The sequence below is a fragment of the Bos taurus genome, chromosome 26, assembly GCF_002263795.3.
Source record: "Bos taurus isolate L1 Dominette 01449 registration number 42190680 breed Hereford chromosome 26, ARS-UCD2.0, whole genome shotgun sequence".
Taxonomy (NCBI): Eukaryota; Metazoa; Chordata; class Mammalia; order Artiodactyla; family Bovidae; genus Bos; species Bos taurus.
In genome coordinates this window covers 17,799,309-17,814,766 of record NC_037353.1, presented here as the reverse complement: position 1 = coordinate 17,814,766, position 15,458 = coordinate 17,799,309, and the positions used below count along the sequence as shown (strand labels likewise).

At 46.9% G+C, this 15,458-nt stretch overlaps 1 protein-coding gene across 3 annotated transcripts in view; it reads left to right on the top strand.

Moving 5' to 3' along the window:
- The window catches only part of TLL2 (tolloid like 2), a 144,545-nt gene that overhangs the window by 31,473 nt on the left and 97,614 nt on the right, over nt 1–15,458 (top strand). For 2 of the 3 annotated variants that reach the window (XM_002698408.6, XM_059882004.1), the window contains exon 2: nt 7,246–7,356. In XM_002698408.6, coding sequence (XP_002698454.2) covers nt 7,246–7,356 — 111 coding nt within the window. Of the gene's footprint in view, nt 1–406; nt 4,182–7,245; nt 7,357–15,458 lie in introns of those variants that run through there. The other variant, XM_059882003.1, reaches the window with a different exon arrangement.

The window sequence follows — 15,458 nt, the reverse complement described above, 5'->3', positions numbered from 1 at the left end:
ACTTACATAAATAGAATTTGGAACACACTTTCCTTTCATTAATTTATCAATAAATATTTTGTGAGCATATTCTCGATGTCAGACATTGTTCTGGGCACTAGGGATATTTGTAGCAAAAAAAGTAGACAAAAATCTTTGCCCGCATTAACAGAGCTTCTAGTGGTACCTTAGGTCCTGGTTTTATGGTGGGTAGTTATTCAACCTGAGTTTTATGCATAATACTTTTTGCTCATCTTGAGAGTGGCTTGGTGACTATCTCCTATGGGGTTTAGAGCTAATGGCCTGTCCTCATTTTCTGATATGCCTTAGTCCATTGGATAGAGACATAGTGACCATCCCTATAGAAGAATGTGCACTTTCTATTTCACATATAAAAAACCCTTAAAGGAGGGTCAAGAAGCTCTTTCTGGGTCTCAGATTTCATCTTCGGGTGTAGAGACTCAGGCTAGAAGACAGTCTTCTGAAGTTCCTCAAGGCTTTCATTCAACAGATGTTTCCTGCTCTCTGTGCTGAAGATGGACCTACAGGACAGGCAGACAATCTTTGCCTTCATGAAACTTCAAAGATAGAAGTTAATTAAATTCTGTTGTGATGAGACCCCTGGTGGCTCAGATGGTAAAGAGTCTGCCTGCCAATGCAGAAGATGAGGGTTCAATCCCTGGGTCAGGAAGATCCCTTGGAGAGGGAAATGGCACCCACTCCAGTATTCTTGCCTGGGAAAACTCATGGACAGAGGAGCCTGGAGAGCTACTCCATAGGGTCACAAAGAGTTGGACATGACTGAGCGACTGAACGTGATGAGACTGTAGAGGAGAATTTCTAGTAGAATGGCCTGGCCCTAGGACTCAGAGCAGCTCAGGTGTGGTAGAACGTCCTGTGACTCTTCTGGAACAAGAGGACTCTCCAGTCTATTCAAGAGAGACCCACAAGTTGTCTTGGAAAAAAAAACAGGAGACAAAAGCTTTGTCTAGTTGAGAGGAGAGGCTATTTCAGAAATGGACTCCCTCTGTAACTCCATGGATGCAGCCCTCAGAGTCCCTGCAGTCAGATGGAGCCCACCTCTGAAGATGGGAGCGTGGCAGGAGGCTCTGGTGGCATCCTTCTCTTGCAGGCAGAGCCCGTCCTGTGTGCTTGGCTCAGTAAATGTGTACATCCTGCCTTCCTTCCTCAGTCTGCTCTTTATCATGCCTTTCTGCTGGAGGAGGAGCCATAAACCCACAGTAGATACTGTGTTGACATGAAGTTGTGACCTCTGGGTCACAGCACCTGCCTCCAAGCTGACTCCTGAGCATTCTTGAGTTCTCGTATGGGGCACTGGTTGAGATCGTTGAAGGAACTAGGTGCAGAAGACCATGCACGTTGTCACTGGAGTCTGGGGTGATGGCTCCCCACTGTTGCCTCAGGCTTATTTTGAATATCCAAAGCCCATGTCTTCCCCCTTTGGCATTGGGATTTTCACTCTTGGCTCCCAGATGCATGTGGACAGATTCTACTGTACTAGTTCAGATGACAGCATAATGAGAATCGTCCTGGACTGGAGCCTTGGCTCTGTGAAATGCCTTGTTTAGGGACCTTGAACAAATCACTCAGCCTCTCTCCACTTCATGCTCATGTCTATGGAATGGGATCAGAGTAGGACTGGAGATGACAAGCTGATTCTGGACCTCTCTTCTGGGGTACCACTTACTCTGGTCTGAGGCCTGATGTTGGGGAGCTTCCAGAGCCTAGTGCAGTGCTGGTGAATCATTCTAGGAGAGGCATCTAGGTGACAGGCAGCAGCCTTCTCGGACTGTGTCTTTGAGGGACAGGTTTCAGTCACTCAGTCATGTCTGACTCTTTGCGACCCCATGGACTGCAGCATGCCAGGCTTCCCTGTCCATCATCAACTCCCGGAGCTTACTCAAACTCAAGACCATCAGATCGGTGATGCCATCCAACTATCTCATCCTCTGTTGTCCCCTTCTCTCCTGCCTTAAATCCTTCCCAGCATCAGGTCTTTTCTAAGGAGTCAGTTCTTCACATCAGGTGGCCAAAGTATTGGAGTTTCAGCTTCAGCATCAGTCCTTCCAATGAATATTCAGGACTGATTTCCCTTAGGAAGGACTGGTTTGATCTCCTTGAGGGACAAAGGAGCTGCCTTTAGGATTCCAAGACAGCATCCGTTAGACAGAAGGGCAGTGTGTGAGATCAGATTTGGTGTCAGGGACCCTCCAGGACCACAGGAGAGGAGGCTAGGCTGGTGTGGGAGGGGGCTCTCTGGGTCCTGAGATGGACAGTCCGGTGACAGACCCTGTGGTCTTCCCAGTGTGTGCTCCCAGGGGCAGGCTGGGCCAGCCGCTTCTGTGGGGCTGTGGGTAAGGGCTGCCTTGGGCTGGGTGCTAGTGGTAAGTCAATGACCCCCTTGTGGGCGTGGGAGAGGTCATACCTGTTACAGCCTCTCCTGATCTCACTGTCCATCACCATTAATGGGAGCCATTGCTGAGGATCTTCATGTCTGGAAGGTGCAGCTCAGCTGAGCATCTTATATTTACCCAGTGGTGCCTGGTGCCAACTTTACTCACAGTATCTGACTTGATGCTCACAACAACCTTGTGGGGAAGCTATTATAATTATTTATTCTCATGTGAAAGATGAGGTAACTGAGATTCAGAGAGGCTATTTGTTCACGGTTACACAGGCACAACTTGGACATTTTGTCTCATTCAGTACTTCACTCTGAGCCAGAGCACCTATATGATGGCTTTTCTTAGTATAAAGTGAGATTTGCTGTATGAAATATGTGTACAGCTGGAGCCTGTCCTCAAGGCACTTGGAATCTGATAGAACGGGAAACTGAGGAAGGAAACGTGGGAACTGAAAAAAGCCCGGGTTTGGTTGTTTTGGCTCTGCCACTCGCTGGCTGTGTGACCCCAAACAAGTCATTCTCTTCTCGGAATTTCAGTTTCTTCATTTATAAAATGGGAATGAGAAAGGTCAAGAATTACTGCATATGGACAATCCAATATTAATTTAAAGCATTATAGAATACACTATTCCTCCTCACACCCCCAGCTTCACTTCCTGTACCCACACCCTTGCATTTGTGGGCTCAGTAAATATTTGTTAGGTAGATGCACAGACACAATTTAGCTCCTGTGGTCTGGTTGATGTGGTCTGGTTGGGACTGTTTTTCCTAAAGGAACACAGAGAAAGGCTGGCATGTTTCAGGAGTGGGAGGAATACTTTCATTCAGAGATATGGCTGTTGGGAGCTCAGTGAGCTTCACAGGAAAGGGGCTTCTGGATGAAGACAGAGCAGAGTAGGAGAAAGACAGGGAACCCAGTGAAAATTACAGTGACGCGACTCCTCACTGAATGCTCCCTCAGGGCCAGGACCTGTCGTACCGAGTGTTTAACACACTTACTTCATTTAGTTCTTGCCAACTCTGCAAGGTAGGTAATTCTATCTCAAGATGAGGAAATCGAGGCTCAGCAAGGTCAAATGATATGTTTAAGGTCACACAGCTATCAAATGGCCATAACAGGATTTGAACCCAGGACTCCTCTGGCTTAAAATTAATGTTTTTAATCAACCTACCTCCCCAGGTGAACAATACAACACATGCAGGCTGGAAGTGATTTCAGGAAGAATTCCTTATGTGGGAAGCAGCCTGGGACTCCTTCCCTTTGAAGCAGGACTCCTGAGTGCTGGGCCTTGAAGGGCTGGAAAACAGATGGAGACCAAGGCGGGCTGAGGAAGCCCAGGAGGAGTTTCTCGACAGCCCTCTGACTTAGGAAGCTCCCTTGCCCTGGCCTCTGTTACTCTCTGGTTTGCAAACTGGTGTGTGCAGGGGTACCAGAGACTTAGAAAGGGCTGCACTGTGCAGAGAATTTAAGGGAATGAATATCCAGATTCTAAAGCTTCCACACAAGATTCTGTATTAAAACTGCTGGAGGATGCCCTGGTCACGGTGGTCCCTCCCCAGCTTTACTGAAGAAAGCATCACTCGTCACTCATCCTGGAGTACAAAAGCCTCTGAGCACTAAAGGGAAAATGAGAAATGACTGCTCACAGAGCAGCCTTCTCTGATGATGAGTCAAGGTATCTTGGAAAAGGAAATGGCAGCCCACTCCCATATTCTTGCCTGGAGAGTCCCATGGACAGAGGAGCCTGGCAGGCTACCATCCATGGGTCGCGAAGAGGTGAACACAACTGAAAACAAGGCACTTTAGACCTGGCATTCTCCTGTCTTTTCCTATCTGTATGAGTCTCTGTCTAGGGGGATGCATGGTGCTTAGTGGAATGTTTTGAATTCAAAACAACTGAAATAAGAGTTAACAACAGTGATTCTTTTAAGTATAACTGAAATGGTTTCTGAACTTTCATTATTTCAAGAAACGTTGATAAAACCCAAGATGAATACTTCCTTGTTTTCTTTCTGATGTAGCATGTGCTATTCAATAAGATGGTTAAATCTATTTTACCAAATCACGTTCTGAAACATTTATTATAATTATAGTCAATCTTCATCGTATAAAATGTTCACTATTTTTTTTTTTTTACTTCTTGTGAACAAAATTAAAAATGTATTTAAACTCACGGGGGGAAATCTTAAATGTTACGCTCACAATATACATAAGGATATGTGGCTTTTAAAAATTATTTTGGGGACTTCCCTGTGGTCCACTGGCTAAGACTACATGCTCCCAAGGCAAGGGCCTGGGATTCATGAGGTCGCAAAGAGTCGGACACGACTGAGCAACTGATCTGATCTGATCTGATCAGGGAATTAGATCCCACATGCCCCAACTAAGACCTAACACAGTCAAAAAATAATAATAAATAAAATATTTGAAAAATTATGTGGGCACAAAAGCTTGAACATCATTGTGCTACTTCCTTGGCTTGTTGAAGTCTTCCCAGGTCCTGTTATATCCTCCCTTTGCCTTCTGCCCTCTTGCTTCTCTGTCTGCTCTCAGAATGTGAGGGGTGCTCCTGATCACACTGTGAAGGCATCGTTGACAAGGATGTTTTTCCTTGGAGGAAAAGATGGCCCTGTATTGTGGACCTGTGCTAAATCTTCAGAAAGGTGAGAGGGGCGCAGGACCCTCAGCTGGAAACCATCTTTGGCTGAGCCAACTTTGTTACACTATTTAACAAGGTGAAAAGAAGTGCAAATTTCAAAGGGTTAAGCCAATCGGTAGTTGTGCAAACCATCACCACAGTCCAATTTTAGAACATTTCTACTACCTGGAAAAATTCCTTCATGGCAACTTATAGTCTGATCTCATCCACACCCCCAGCCATAAGCAATCACTATTCTTTCTGGCTCTATAAACTTGTCTTTCTAGATGCTTCATATAAATGGAATCGTATAAGATGTAGTCTTCTGCATCTGGTTTCTTTCACTTAGCATGATGTTTTTTAGAATCACGTATTGTAGCCTGTGTCAAGACTTCTTTTTTTTTTTAAGTTTGTTCTTTTTAATTGCTAGATAGTTTTCCATCATATATATAGACCACATTTTGTTTATCCATCCAACAGTTGATAGACATTTAGGTTGTGTTCAAGTTTGGGGCAATTATTAATAAGGCTCCTAGAGCCTGGCGGGCTGCAGTCTATGAGGTTGCAAAGAGTTGGGCACAACTGAGCGACTAAGCACAGCACAGCACATTAATAAGGCTGCTGTTAACATTTGAGTACATGTCTTTATGTGGACCTATATTTTCATTTCCTTTGTGGAGATCTCTAGGAGTGAAATTGCTGGGTCTTGTGATAAATTTAACTTTGTAGAAAAATGCCAAACACCTTCCATAGGGAGTATACCATTTTATACCTCTGCTGGCATTGACTGAGGGTTCCCAGTTCTCTACACCATGAGCCTGAGTTTTAATCAGTCTTTGTTACTCAAAGGCCTTCTCAGTTTTTCTTTTACTGTTTAGTGATAAGAATAGGTTGGCTCTTCCAACTCCCCAAGTTCCTGATTTTCCAGATTCTCTCCATTCCTTTTCATTCCCACTATGAATTGCTTGATTCTTTTTTTTTAACTCAACTTATTTAAACAACAACAAAATAAAAACAATAAAAATAATTTACCTATTTCTCCCACACCTGCCCCACTCCCTGCCTCTGGCAACCATGTTTATATATATATATACATATAAGCTTTCATGTGGAATATATATATTCTGCATGTAAAAGAGATCATGTGATGTTTGTCTTTCTCTGTCTGACTTATTTCACTTAGCTTAATGCCCTCCACATCCATCCATGTTGTTGCAGCTGGCAAGACTTTGTTCTTTTTTCATGGCTGACACTTAACGTTGTTTCCATATCTTGGCTATTGTAAATAACGCTACAATGAACGTGGAGATACAGATATTGTTTCAAGTCAGTGTTTTCATTTTCTTTAGGTAAGTACTCAGAAGTGGAACCGCTAGGTCACATAGTAGTTCTGTTTTTCATTTTTGGGGGAAACTGCCATATTGTTTTCCATGGTTTTTGTCGTTTAGTCACTAAGTCATGTCTGATTCTTTTGCAACCCCATAGACTGTAGCCTGCCAGGCTCCATTTTCAGTGGGATTTCCCAGGCAAGCATACTGGAGTGGGTTGGCATTTCTTTCTCCAGAGAATCTTCCTGACCCAGGGATTGAACCTGTGTCCTCAGCATTGGAAGGCGGGTTCTTTACCACTGAGCCACCAGGAAAGCTTGTTTTCCATAAGAGCTGTACCAATTTACATGCCCACCAACAGTGCACAAAGGTTTCTTTTTTTTTTTTTTTTAATATTTATTTATTTGGCTGTGCTGGGTCTTAGTTGTAGCATGTGGGATCTAGTTCCCTGACCAGGGATCAAACTCAGGACCCCTGCACTGGGAGCTCAGAGTCTTAGCCACTGGACCACCAGGGAAGTCTCCACAAAGGTTGCTTTTTCTCCACATCTTTGCCCACACTTCCTTTTCTAGTGTTTTTGATAACAGCCATTCTAACAGACGTGAGACAATATTTCACTCTGGTTTTGCATTTTCCTGACCTAGGCCTTTAATCTTCAGTTCAGTTGGCCCCAGCCCTGTGGCTTTGATGCACAGATTTATTATCTGTTGTTCTCTCTCTACCAGTCCTGTCTCTTAGGCTCAGGGAGAAATTTGATTGGATGGACTATCTTTTCTAGAGTTTGCTACTTAGCTTCCAGTACCCTCTGGGCCACTAGTAAATTCATTCTTTGATCTCCAGCTTAAATTGATACACTTCTATTTTTCCTTCCCAGCTGTCTTTTGGGGAGACATTGCCTTAGATGAAGAGGACCTGAAGTTATTTCACATCGACAAAGCCCATGACTGGGTCAAGCAGTCAGTGGAGGACATGGGACACAGCACAGGTAAGTACAGTGTCCCCTCCACCCCTGCCCTGGAAGGAAGGGCCAGGGGCTTGGACCCAGGTAGGTGTCCCCTCCGCCCCTGCCCTGGAGGAAAGGGCGGGGACTCAGACGTGGGTAGATGTGGACCACAAATCATTGGTATTTGGCCTGTTGGTCCAGGGCCCACCTGTCAATGGAAAACCAGAGGGACCACTTCTTCTCCATTGCAGGCTGGGAAGCTGAAATTTACCTGTCCTTCTAAGAAGACCTCCATTTGCCTCTTTATCCAAAGGTTCAACCCTAAGCTCAGAGACTTGAACTCAACACAGGTTCTCAGGACTCTGGCCTCAGGGTCTGGCACTTCCCAAATGGAGAGAATTCCTAGAGAGGCTCCACTGAGGGCATGTGGTGGTGATGCTGATGCTGATTAGTAGTGGGAAGATGCTTGTGGCGGGAGATGGCGAGGAAACAGGGGTATTGTGCACTTGCTTGGCCTACAAACCAGGTGGAAATGCCCCCTGGGCCAGGAAACACTGACAAGGCGTATAAAGCTTGGACAACACCTCTCCCACCCTCCTTGCATGCCTTCACCTTGGGGTAGGCAGTGACGAGACTGGTTTCCTGAGTTCTCCTCACCCCCCTGCCCCCTGTACTCAGACGCCTCCCCTCTGTGGAATCTCCAATCTCAGAAAGAAGCCCAGGGTTCTGCATTGTGGAGATGATAGGCTGTGTGGCTGACAGTGACCAAGGCTCCTGTGTGCCAGATGCTACACTTTCTGTCCTACCTGTGACCCCTCTACCCACCCTCCTTTCCTTTCTTTTGAGGCTTTAAAAAATTGTGGTAAGAACACTTAACGTGAGATCTATTGTCTTAACAAAATGTTAAATGTACAACACAATACTGGAAACTACAAGCTCGATGTGATACAGCAGATCTCCAGAGCATTCGTCTTGCATAACTGATGACACTCTGCTGCTGCTGCTGCTGCTGCTAAGTCGCTTCAGCCGTGTCTGACTCTGTGCGACCCCATAGACGGCAGCCCACCAGGCTCCCCCGTCCCTGGGATTCTCCAGGCAAGAACACTGGAGTGGGTTGCCATTTCCTTCTCCAATGCATGAAAGTGAAAAGTGAAAGTGAAGTCGCTCAGTCGTGTCCGACTCTTAGCGACCCCATGGACTGCAGCCTACCAGGCTCCTCCGTCCATGGGATTTTCCAGGCAAGAGTACTGGAGTGGGGTGCCATTTCCTCTCCAATGACACTCTACTGTATTATAATACTGGATACTTCCCTTTTTAGACCTCTCATGGGTCTAGTGCAGTGCTGGTAAGAGAAAGAGGAATAGCGTGTGGCCTCCGCCTGCAAGGAGAGCTTTCATGCCAGGCAGACAGAGCTTAGACCTGGTCGAGCTCACTAACATCTCAGAGTTCAGTCTTCCTGTCTCTAAAATGAGGATGAAACCAGCACACCGGTCAGTAGGGGTTGGGAGGATTTACTCCAAAAGGAATGGGCTAACCTGGTGCCTGGCACGTGGCATGTTCTCAGGCAATGACAGATGGAATCACTAAGGCACCCAGTCCAGCGGAATGAAACTGAAGCGTAGATAGATAAACTGTCATTCCTCCGGGCAAGGGTTACAACGAATCAAGAGCAGTGGGGCCAAGAAAGTCATCATGGGAATGGTCTTGTGTCTTGAAGGATGAATAGGAGTTCATTAGGTGAAGAATCAAGAAGAGACATTTCAGCCAGAGGAGAGACTGTGTGCAGAGACAGGGAGTATGAAAGGGGCTGCCTTAAGGAACAGAGGAAGCTGTGCATCACTGGAGGGTGGCTCTTTGGGGAGCTATTGAAGATAGAGGCACCTGGAGAAGTTGGGGTAGATGATCGAGGTGCCTGTTGACAGGGTGGGTGGGAATGTGCCCAGAGTGGAGGCAACTCCCATGGTACCCAGTGTCTGTGGCCTGAGAGAGCTGGGGCTTTCCTCTGTGGGTGGCAGGGGTCCTGCCTAATGTTTCTTAATGGAAATGTAATTTGCTTATCTATGGCTAGGGGAGCTTGATGGAGTCCCCTCTACCACTGCTCTCAACATCCCATCTGCAGCCCTGAGGTTGCTGGGTTCCTGGCTGGATGCTTGGGTAGCCTTACCATGCCACTCGCTGGTGGTGACGGTGGAAGAGGGGTTGTCAGGGCCACCCCTTCCCCTCTGCTTGGTGGCATTCAAGAACATCCCCAAAGCCCCCCCACCCCCACAGCTCAAAGATTCCACTAGAACTAATTTACCAATTCTCCATTTCAGCATCTCCTGGCACAAAAGGCCCTGGGATCTGTATTCATTTGGGAGGGAAGGCGAATACACTGTATTCATATTTCTGGGTATGGTCCCAGTTGACTCACTCGCTCACTCACTCAATTATTAATTGAAACCTACACTGAGTGTTCATTTTGTGCCAGGTCTAGTGCCAAATCCTGAGAAGGTATAGACTGAGGTGTCTCTTAAGGGTTCACCAGCTCGCGGAGGAAATAGATGCAAAACGAATGAAGAGTTAGAGGCAGAGGTCCCAGGAAGCACAGGGGGAGTAGGGACACCGAGAAGGGTGCCATTGCTGGTGTGGGGGAGTCAGAAAGGCTTCCCAGAGGAGGAGGTCCTGGGGAGGTGGACGGGATTCCCATATTGGAGAAGGAGTCGAAGAGGAGAGAAGGACATTCCATACCGAGGGAGGGGTCATTCTTGGGGTGGGAAATGGGATGGCAACCTCTGCTGAATTGGTGATAAGCTCCCTTCTTGTCCAAGGTCTGCTCCTTCTTTATGTTGGGGGGGGGGGCGGGGTGCGGTAGGACTGTGCTCAGCAGGGTGGGGGCAACTGCCAGGGCTCATGGGGAACATGAGCAGCTTGCAAGAACTAGGCCAAGCTCCACACAGGATGTAGGGCTGAGAGGAAGGCAAGAGGGCAAAGGTTGTCAGGAGGTCAGGGGTCCTCATCGCCTGTGGCCGGGAGAAGGGAGGAACAAGCTTCTTTTGGTGTCTGGCTTTATGATTATCACTTCTTTGGATTTGAGGGGACCTCTCCTGTACGGTTTGAAAAGTCCATTTGAATGTTAAATGGGATTTCAGAACCCAAATTATTTCTCACACCGTTATTTACATGGTGTGTAAATTGCATCATAATTGAGCTCCAACCAAAGGAAGCATCTCTTCATAATTCTCTCATTCCAGCTCATCATATATGCCCCCCCATCCCCGCCCCCTGCCAGATTCTTACTGGTGTCCTAGAGAAGTTGATCAGATTGTAAGTTCTGTGTGATTAATTTTTTTTTAATTTTCTTTTTTGCTATATTGGGCTTCCCTGGTAGCTCAGCTCGTAAAGAATCCACCTGCAATGCAGGAGACCCTGGTTCAATTCCTGGGTCAGGAAGATCTGCTGGAGAAGGGATAGGTTACCCACTCCAGTATTCCTGGGCTTCCTTTGTGGCTCAGCTGGTAAAGAATCTGCCTGCAATATCGGAGACCTGGGTTTGATCCCTAGGTTGGGAAGATCCCCTGGAGAAGGGAATGGCTACCCACTCCAGTATTCTGGCCTGGAGAATTCCACGGACTGTATAGTCCATGGGGTTGCAAAGAGTTGGACACAACTGAGCGACTTTCACTCACTTCACTTTTGTTATATTATTTTAGTACTTATAACTAGGAAACCTTGCTATGGCCCGGGTTCAATCCCTGGTCAGGGAACTGAGGTCCCGTGAGCCATGCAATGCGAACAAAAAATTAGTGAACTTCACATAGCTCAGACACGCAGTATGATGTAGTTTTCTGTGTCCAGTCCACGTGGCCACCACCCAGACCAAGGGGTGGAATATTTCCAGAGCCCCGAGACTCCCTCTCATGCCCCCTCCCAGCCAGCACCCACCGCACGGCAGCCGTTCGTCTGACCTCTTTCCACACGGATGCATTTCGCCAACGTGAATGGACCCGGGCAGTGTGTGCTGTTTGTGTCTCCTCCCCCTCAGTTTTGTGACTGTGGAATTTCCTCCATGTTGTGTGTGAAGCTCTAGTTTGTCCTCTTTGGTTCTTGTGCTGTGTTCTCCTGCATGAAAATACCCCAGTTTATTCATTATTCCATTGAGAGCCATTTGGACATTTGACGGTTTAGGGATATGATAACTGAAACTACTACTCACAGTCTTGTATCTGCCTTTCGGTGGACATAAGCACTCATTTCTGTTTATGTACCCAGGAGTGGAATTGCTGGGTCACAGGGTATTTGTAAGTTATTAGTAGATGCAGTCAGATTTCCCAAGTGGTTGCACCAATTTACAGCTGTGTGAGTACGTGTTGATTTGGAAAGCAGGCGGAGGTGACCATGCAGGACCCAGGGAGACCTCTGGGTCTTGGTCTTTCCAGCTTGGGGACCCCACTCATCGCTCCAGAACTGCACAGCATCATCATCATGAATGCTCAGGGTGGCTCCTCTCAGCAATCCTCCTGCTGTTCTTGGGGGACCTGCCATGGCACAGCATGGGGACCCAGGCTTGCAAATGTAAGTAAAAGACCTCAAAGAGAGGCTGGGCTGTGACCAGCCACCATGCCAGCTGAATGACCAGCTGCCTGAGAGTCGCCTGTCTGGGAGGTTGCCTGAAGGATGTGCAGGGAAGGGAAGCCTAGCAGCCCTGCTGCTGACTCCTTTATGGTGCTCTAAGGCTACCATGGTGAGCATCATGCTCTAAAAACCTGAGAATCTGTCTTCTCGTTCCTTCTCCCCTGTGAGCTGAGAGAGAACAGAGTCCACACAGATTCAACTTTGGATCCCCCAGAGGTGGCCCAGCACTTTTGTATGTAGAAGGTTGGCGAGAGGAGAAGGAAGAAGTAGATGGAGACTGGCAGGCCCTGAATCATCTCCCAGGGGCCTTAGGGGTGAAAAGCTCCCACAGGGCATTGCTCTCAGGAGTGTAGTCAAAGCACTGGTCACCATCACTAGCTTTGACCTCAGACTGTCTGGGCTTGAATCCTTGAGTGGGGCCTCAGTATCTTCATCTGTTAAATGGGTAGAGTAATACTCCTCACCTTGGAGTGATGTTGTGAGGACCAAAGGAAAGAATACATGCAGAGTGCTGAGCACAGTGCCTGGCACATGAGAAATGCTCGATAAATATCAGCCCTTCCTGTTCTTCCTCATTGTTAGTAGTGGTATTTGTAGAAAGAACACTGACATAGGTGGGTTCAAGGTTAAAGTAGAGGATGATGGACATCTGTTATGTGCAGGAGGGAACTTTGGGGGCTCGGGCATGAGGCTTTTGAAACATAAACCTTCCTGATATTTCCTCCTTCCCAAGCTAGAGATATATAGTTTTTTTCTGGTGTGTTTTTATGCAAGGTTATTTTTATCTTGATTACTTTTCTCTGAGGGCCTATAGGACTTTGCATCTATGTAAAACAGTTATTTTATTTTCATAATGGGAATATTTTAAATTGTTTTTGCTGATTAAACTAATACCACTGGTTGTTAAAAAAAAAAAAGTCCAATAGCTCAAAACTGTAAAAAGTATAAAGTGAAAATCCCCTTTTCTCCCAGCGTTAGGGGTCCGCATCAGGATCTGTTTGCTGGATCCCTTCCAGCCTTACTGCTCTCAGGTCATGTGAAGATATTTTTTAAACATAAAAGGAATTTCTCTTAACACCCTCTTGCGTAACCTGCGTCTTTAACACCATACCCTGGGCATCTTTTCATGTGGTATTTTGAGGTTGATCACATTTCATGTACAACTTTGCCACCATTTATCAAATTAATCTATACAGATGGACATGATGGCTGTTTTTCTTCTTTTCTGTAATGTTTTTTTGTTGTTGTTTTCTATTAGAGACATTGCTACTGTGAACAACGCTGTGCATAGATCTTTAAACGTTTGCTTTGGTTAAAAAAAAAAATTTAAAAGGAACCACACCTTTATCCGCTCTTTGTACTTCCAAATGTGTGAAAGGATGTATTCTTAGATATTGGTTATCTCATTTCCAAGTTTGGGTAATTACCCCTGAGTTTTTGGGAGGGTGGGGTGGGAACAGGGCTAAATCCCTGGAGGGGGATGGGATGCATTGTGGCCCCAGATCCCTCCTTTCCCTGCTCTCTTCTGTGAACTTGGAGCTGCTTTCCTGGTTGCTGAATGAAACAGTGTCCTTGTTCTAGAAATGATCTGGTCTGCCTCGTTCTCTAGATGTGCCCTGTGTCCCAAATTCAGCCAGTTGCAGTGTCAGGACTAGAACCCAAGGCTTCCAGTCTCCTAGAGAGACTGTGTCCTCCGTGGTACCAGCCTATCTGCCATGTTGCCAGAAGGAAGGAATGGAAACCAGCAGGGTGCATGTAGCCATGCCTTTGCTAGCCCTGGGAAAGGAGTTGGAGTCTTTCTGGACCAGGAAGTGAGCCAAGACCTTGTACCTAGGTGGGTTTGAGAGCCCACTCAGTGTGCTGGGCTGGCCACAAAAATAGCTGCTGAGGGCTCTGGGTCCCCAGAAGGGAGCTCCCTTGCTGGTCATTTAGGATCCTAGGCTATTGGTAATTATTTCTGATCAGATCAGTCTCCCTGCCTCCAGTTTCTGCTTCCCCATCCTGCTTCCAAGTGATCTTCCTGGACCTGACCTTGCAACCCACTGTGCTAGATTGAATAGTGTTCCCCTAGATTTATGTCTATCCAAACCCCAGAATACAACCTTGTTTGAAAAGAGTCTTTGCAGATCTAATTAGTTAAGCATCTTGAGATCATCCTTGATTTGGGGGGCCCTGAGTCCAGTGACTAGAATCTTTATAAGAAGAGAGAGGACACAGAAGAACACAGAGAGGAAGACCACATGAAGAGTGATATAGCTACAAGCCAATGGACACCAAGGATTGTGGAGAGGTAAAGAATCCGCCTGTGATGCAGGAGACCCCGGTTCGATTCCTGGATTCGGGAAAATCCACTGGAGAAGGGATAGGCTACCCACTTCAGAATTCTTGGGCTTCCCTGGTGGCTCAGCTGGTAAAGAATCCACCTGCAATGTGGGAGACCTGGGTTTGATCCCTGGGTTGGGAAGATCCCTTGGAGAAGGGAAAGGCTACCCACTCCAGTATTCTGGCCTGGAGAATTCCATGGACTGTGTAGTCCATGGGGTTGCAAAGAGTCAGACACGACTGAGCAACTTTCGGTTAATCACTTAATCACCACGAGCTAGGATGAGGCGAGGAAGGATTCTCCCCTAGAGCCTAGAGCAGAGGGAGCATAGCCCTGCTGACCTCCTGATTTCAGACTGCTGTCCTTTAGAACTGGGAAAGAATAGATAGCTGTTTGTAAGCCGCCCACTCTGTGGTAACTTGTCATGGCAGCCTGAGAAAACTGATGCACTGCTTTTTAAAACCTTTCCATGACTCCCCATCCCTTATCAGAAACATTCCTCATCTGGTGCCACAGGTCCTCGATGCTTTATCCACAGCCCACACACTCATTCCCTTCCCTCTCTTCATCCTCCAGTGAAACACTATGGCATAGTGTCTGTACAGACCCCCAGTGTCCTTCCTTCCAGTCTTCTGTCCCAGCTATGCCCTCTGCTCCAAGTCCCCACACTACAGAAAAAGAAATGAAGGTCCACAGACAACCAATGGCTTGCCCAGGGCCCTGTGACTGGGGAGATTCATGACACCCTTTCAGCACAGATGCTGGCTTTAGTGGCCACCTGGGTTGACAGTGTTGTTAATATCAACCTGATTTTGTGCTTGAGACGGAGAGAGTACTGTTCTTCCCCTCTGCCCATTTTCAGACAGTCCCATTCCCCCCACCATGAGAAGTGGCAGCAGCCTTTCAGATGTGTGTGGGGGTAAGGAGGCGAGAGTGCATTCTTCAGGGAGAGAACGTCCTTCTGTGAGTGTTTTATGTGCAGTGAGAAGAATGGGAGTTCTGGGCAGGCATGGGCCAAGCTGTTCTATGAATGGGGCCCTTGAATTAACATTGCAGAGTTTCCTAAAGCTGCTAATCGGATTAGCTGTGTAGTGAAGGAAGTACTTAGCGGGACACACACACAGTCACACACGCAGGCACACACACATTCTCCCATCCTTTTGCATCCTCTCTGATGTGGGCGTGCAGAGCCTGACAACCCATTTCT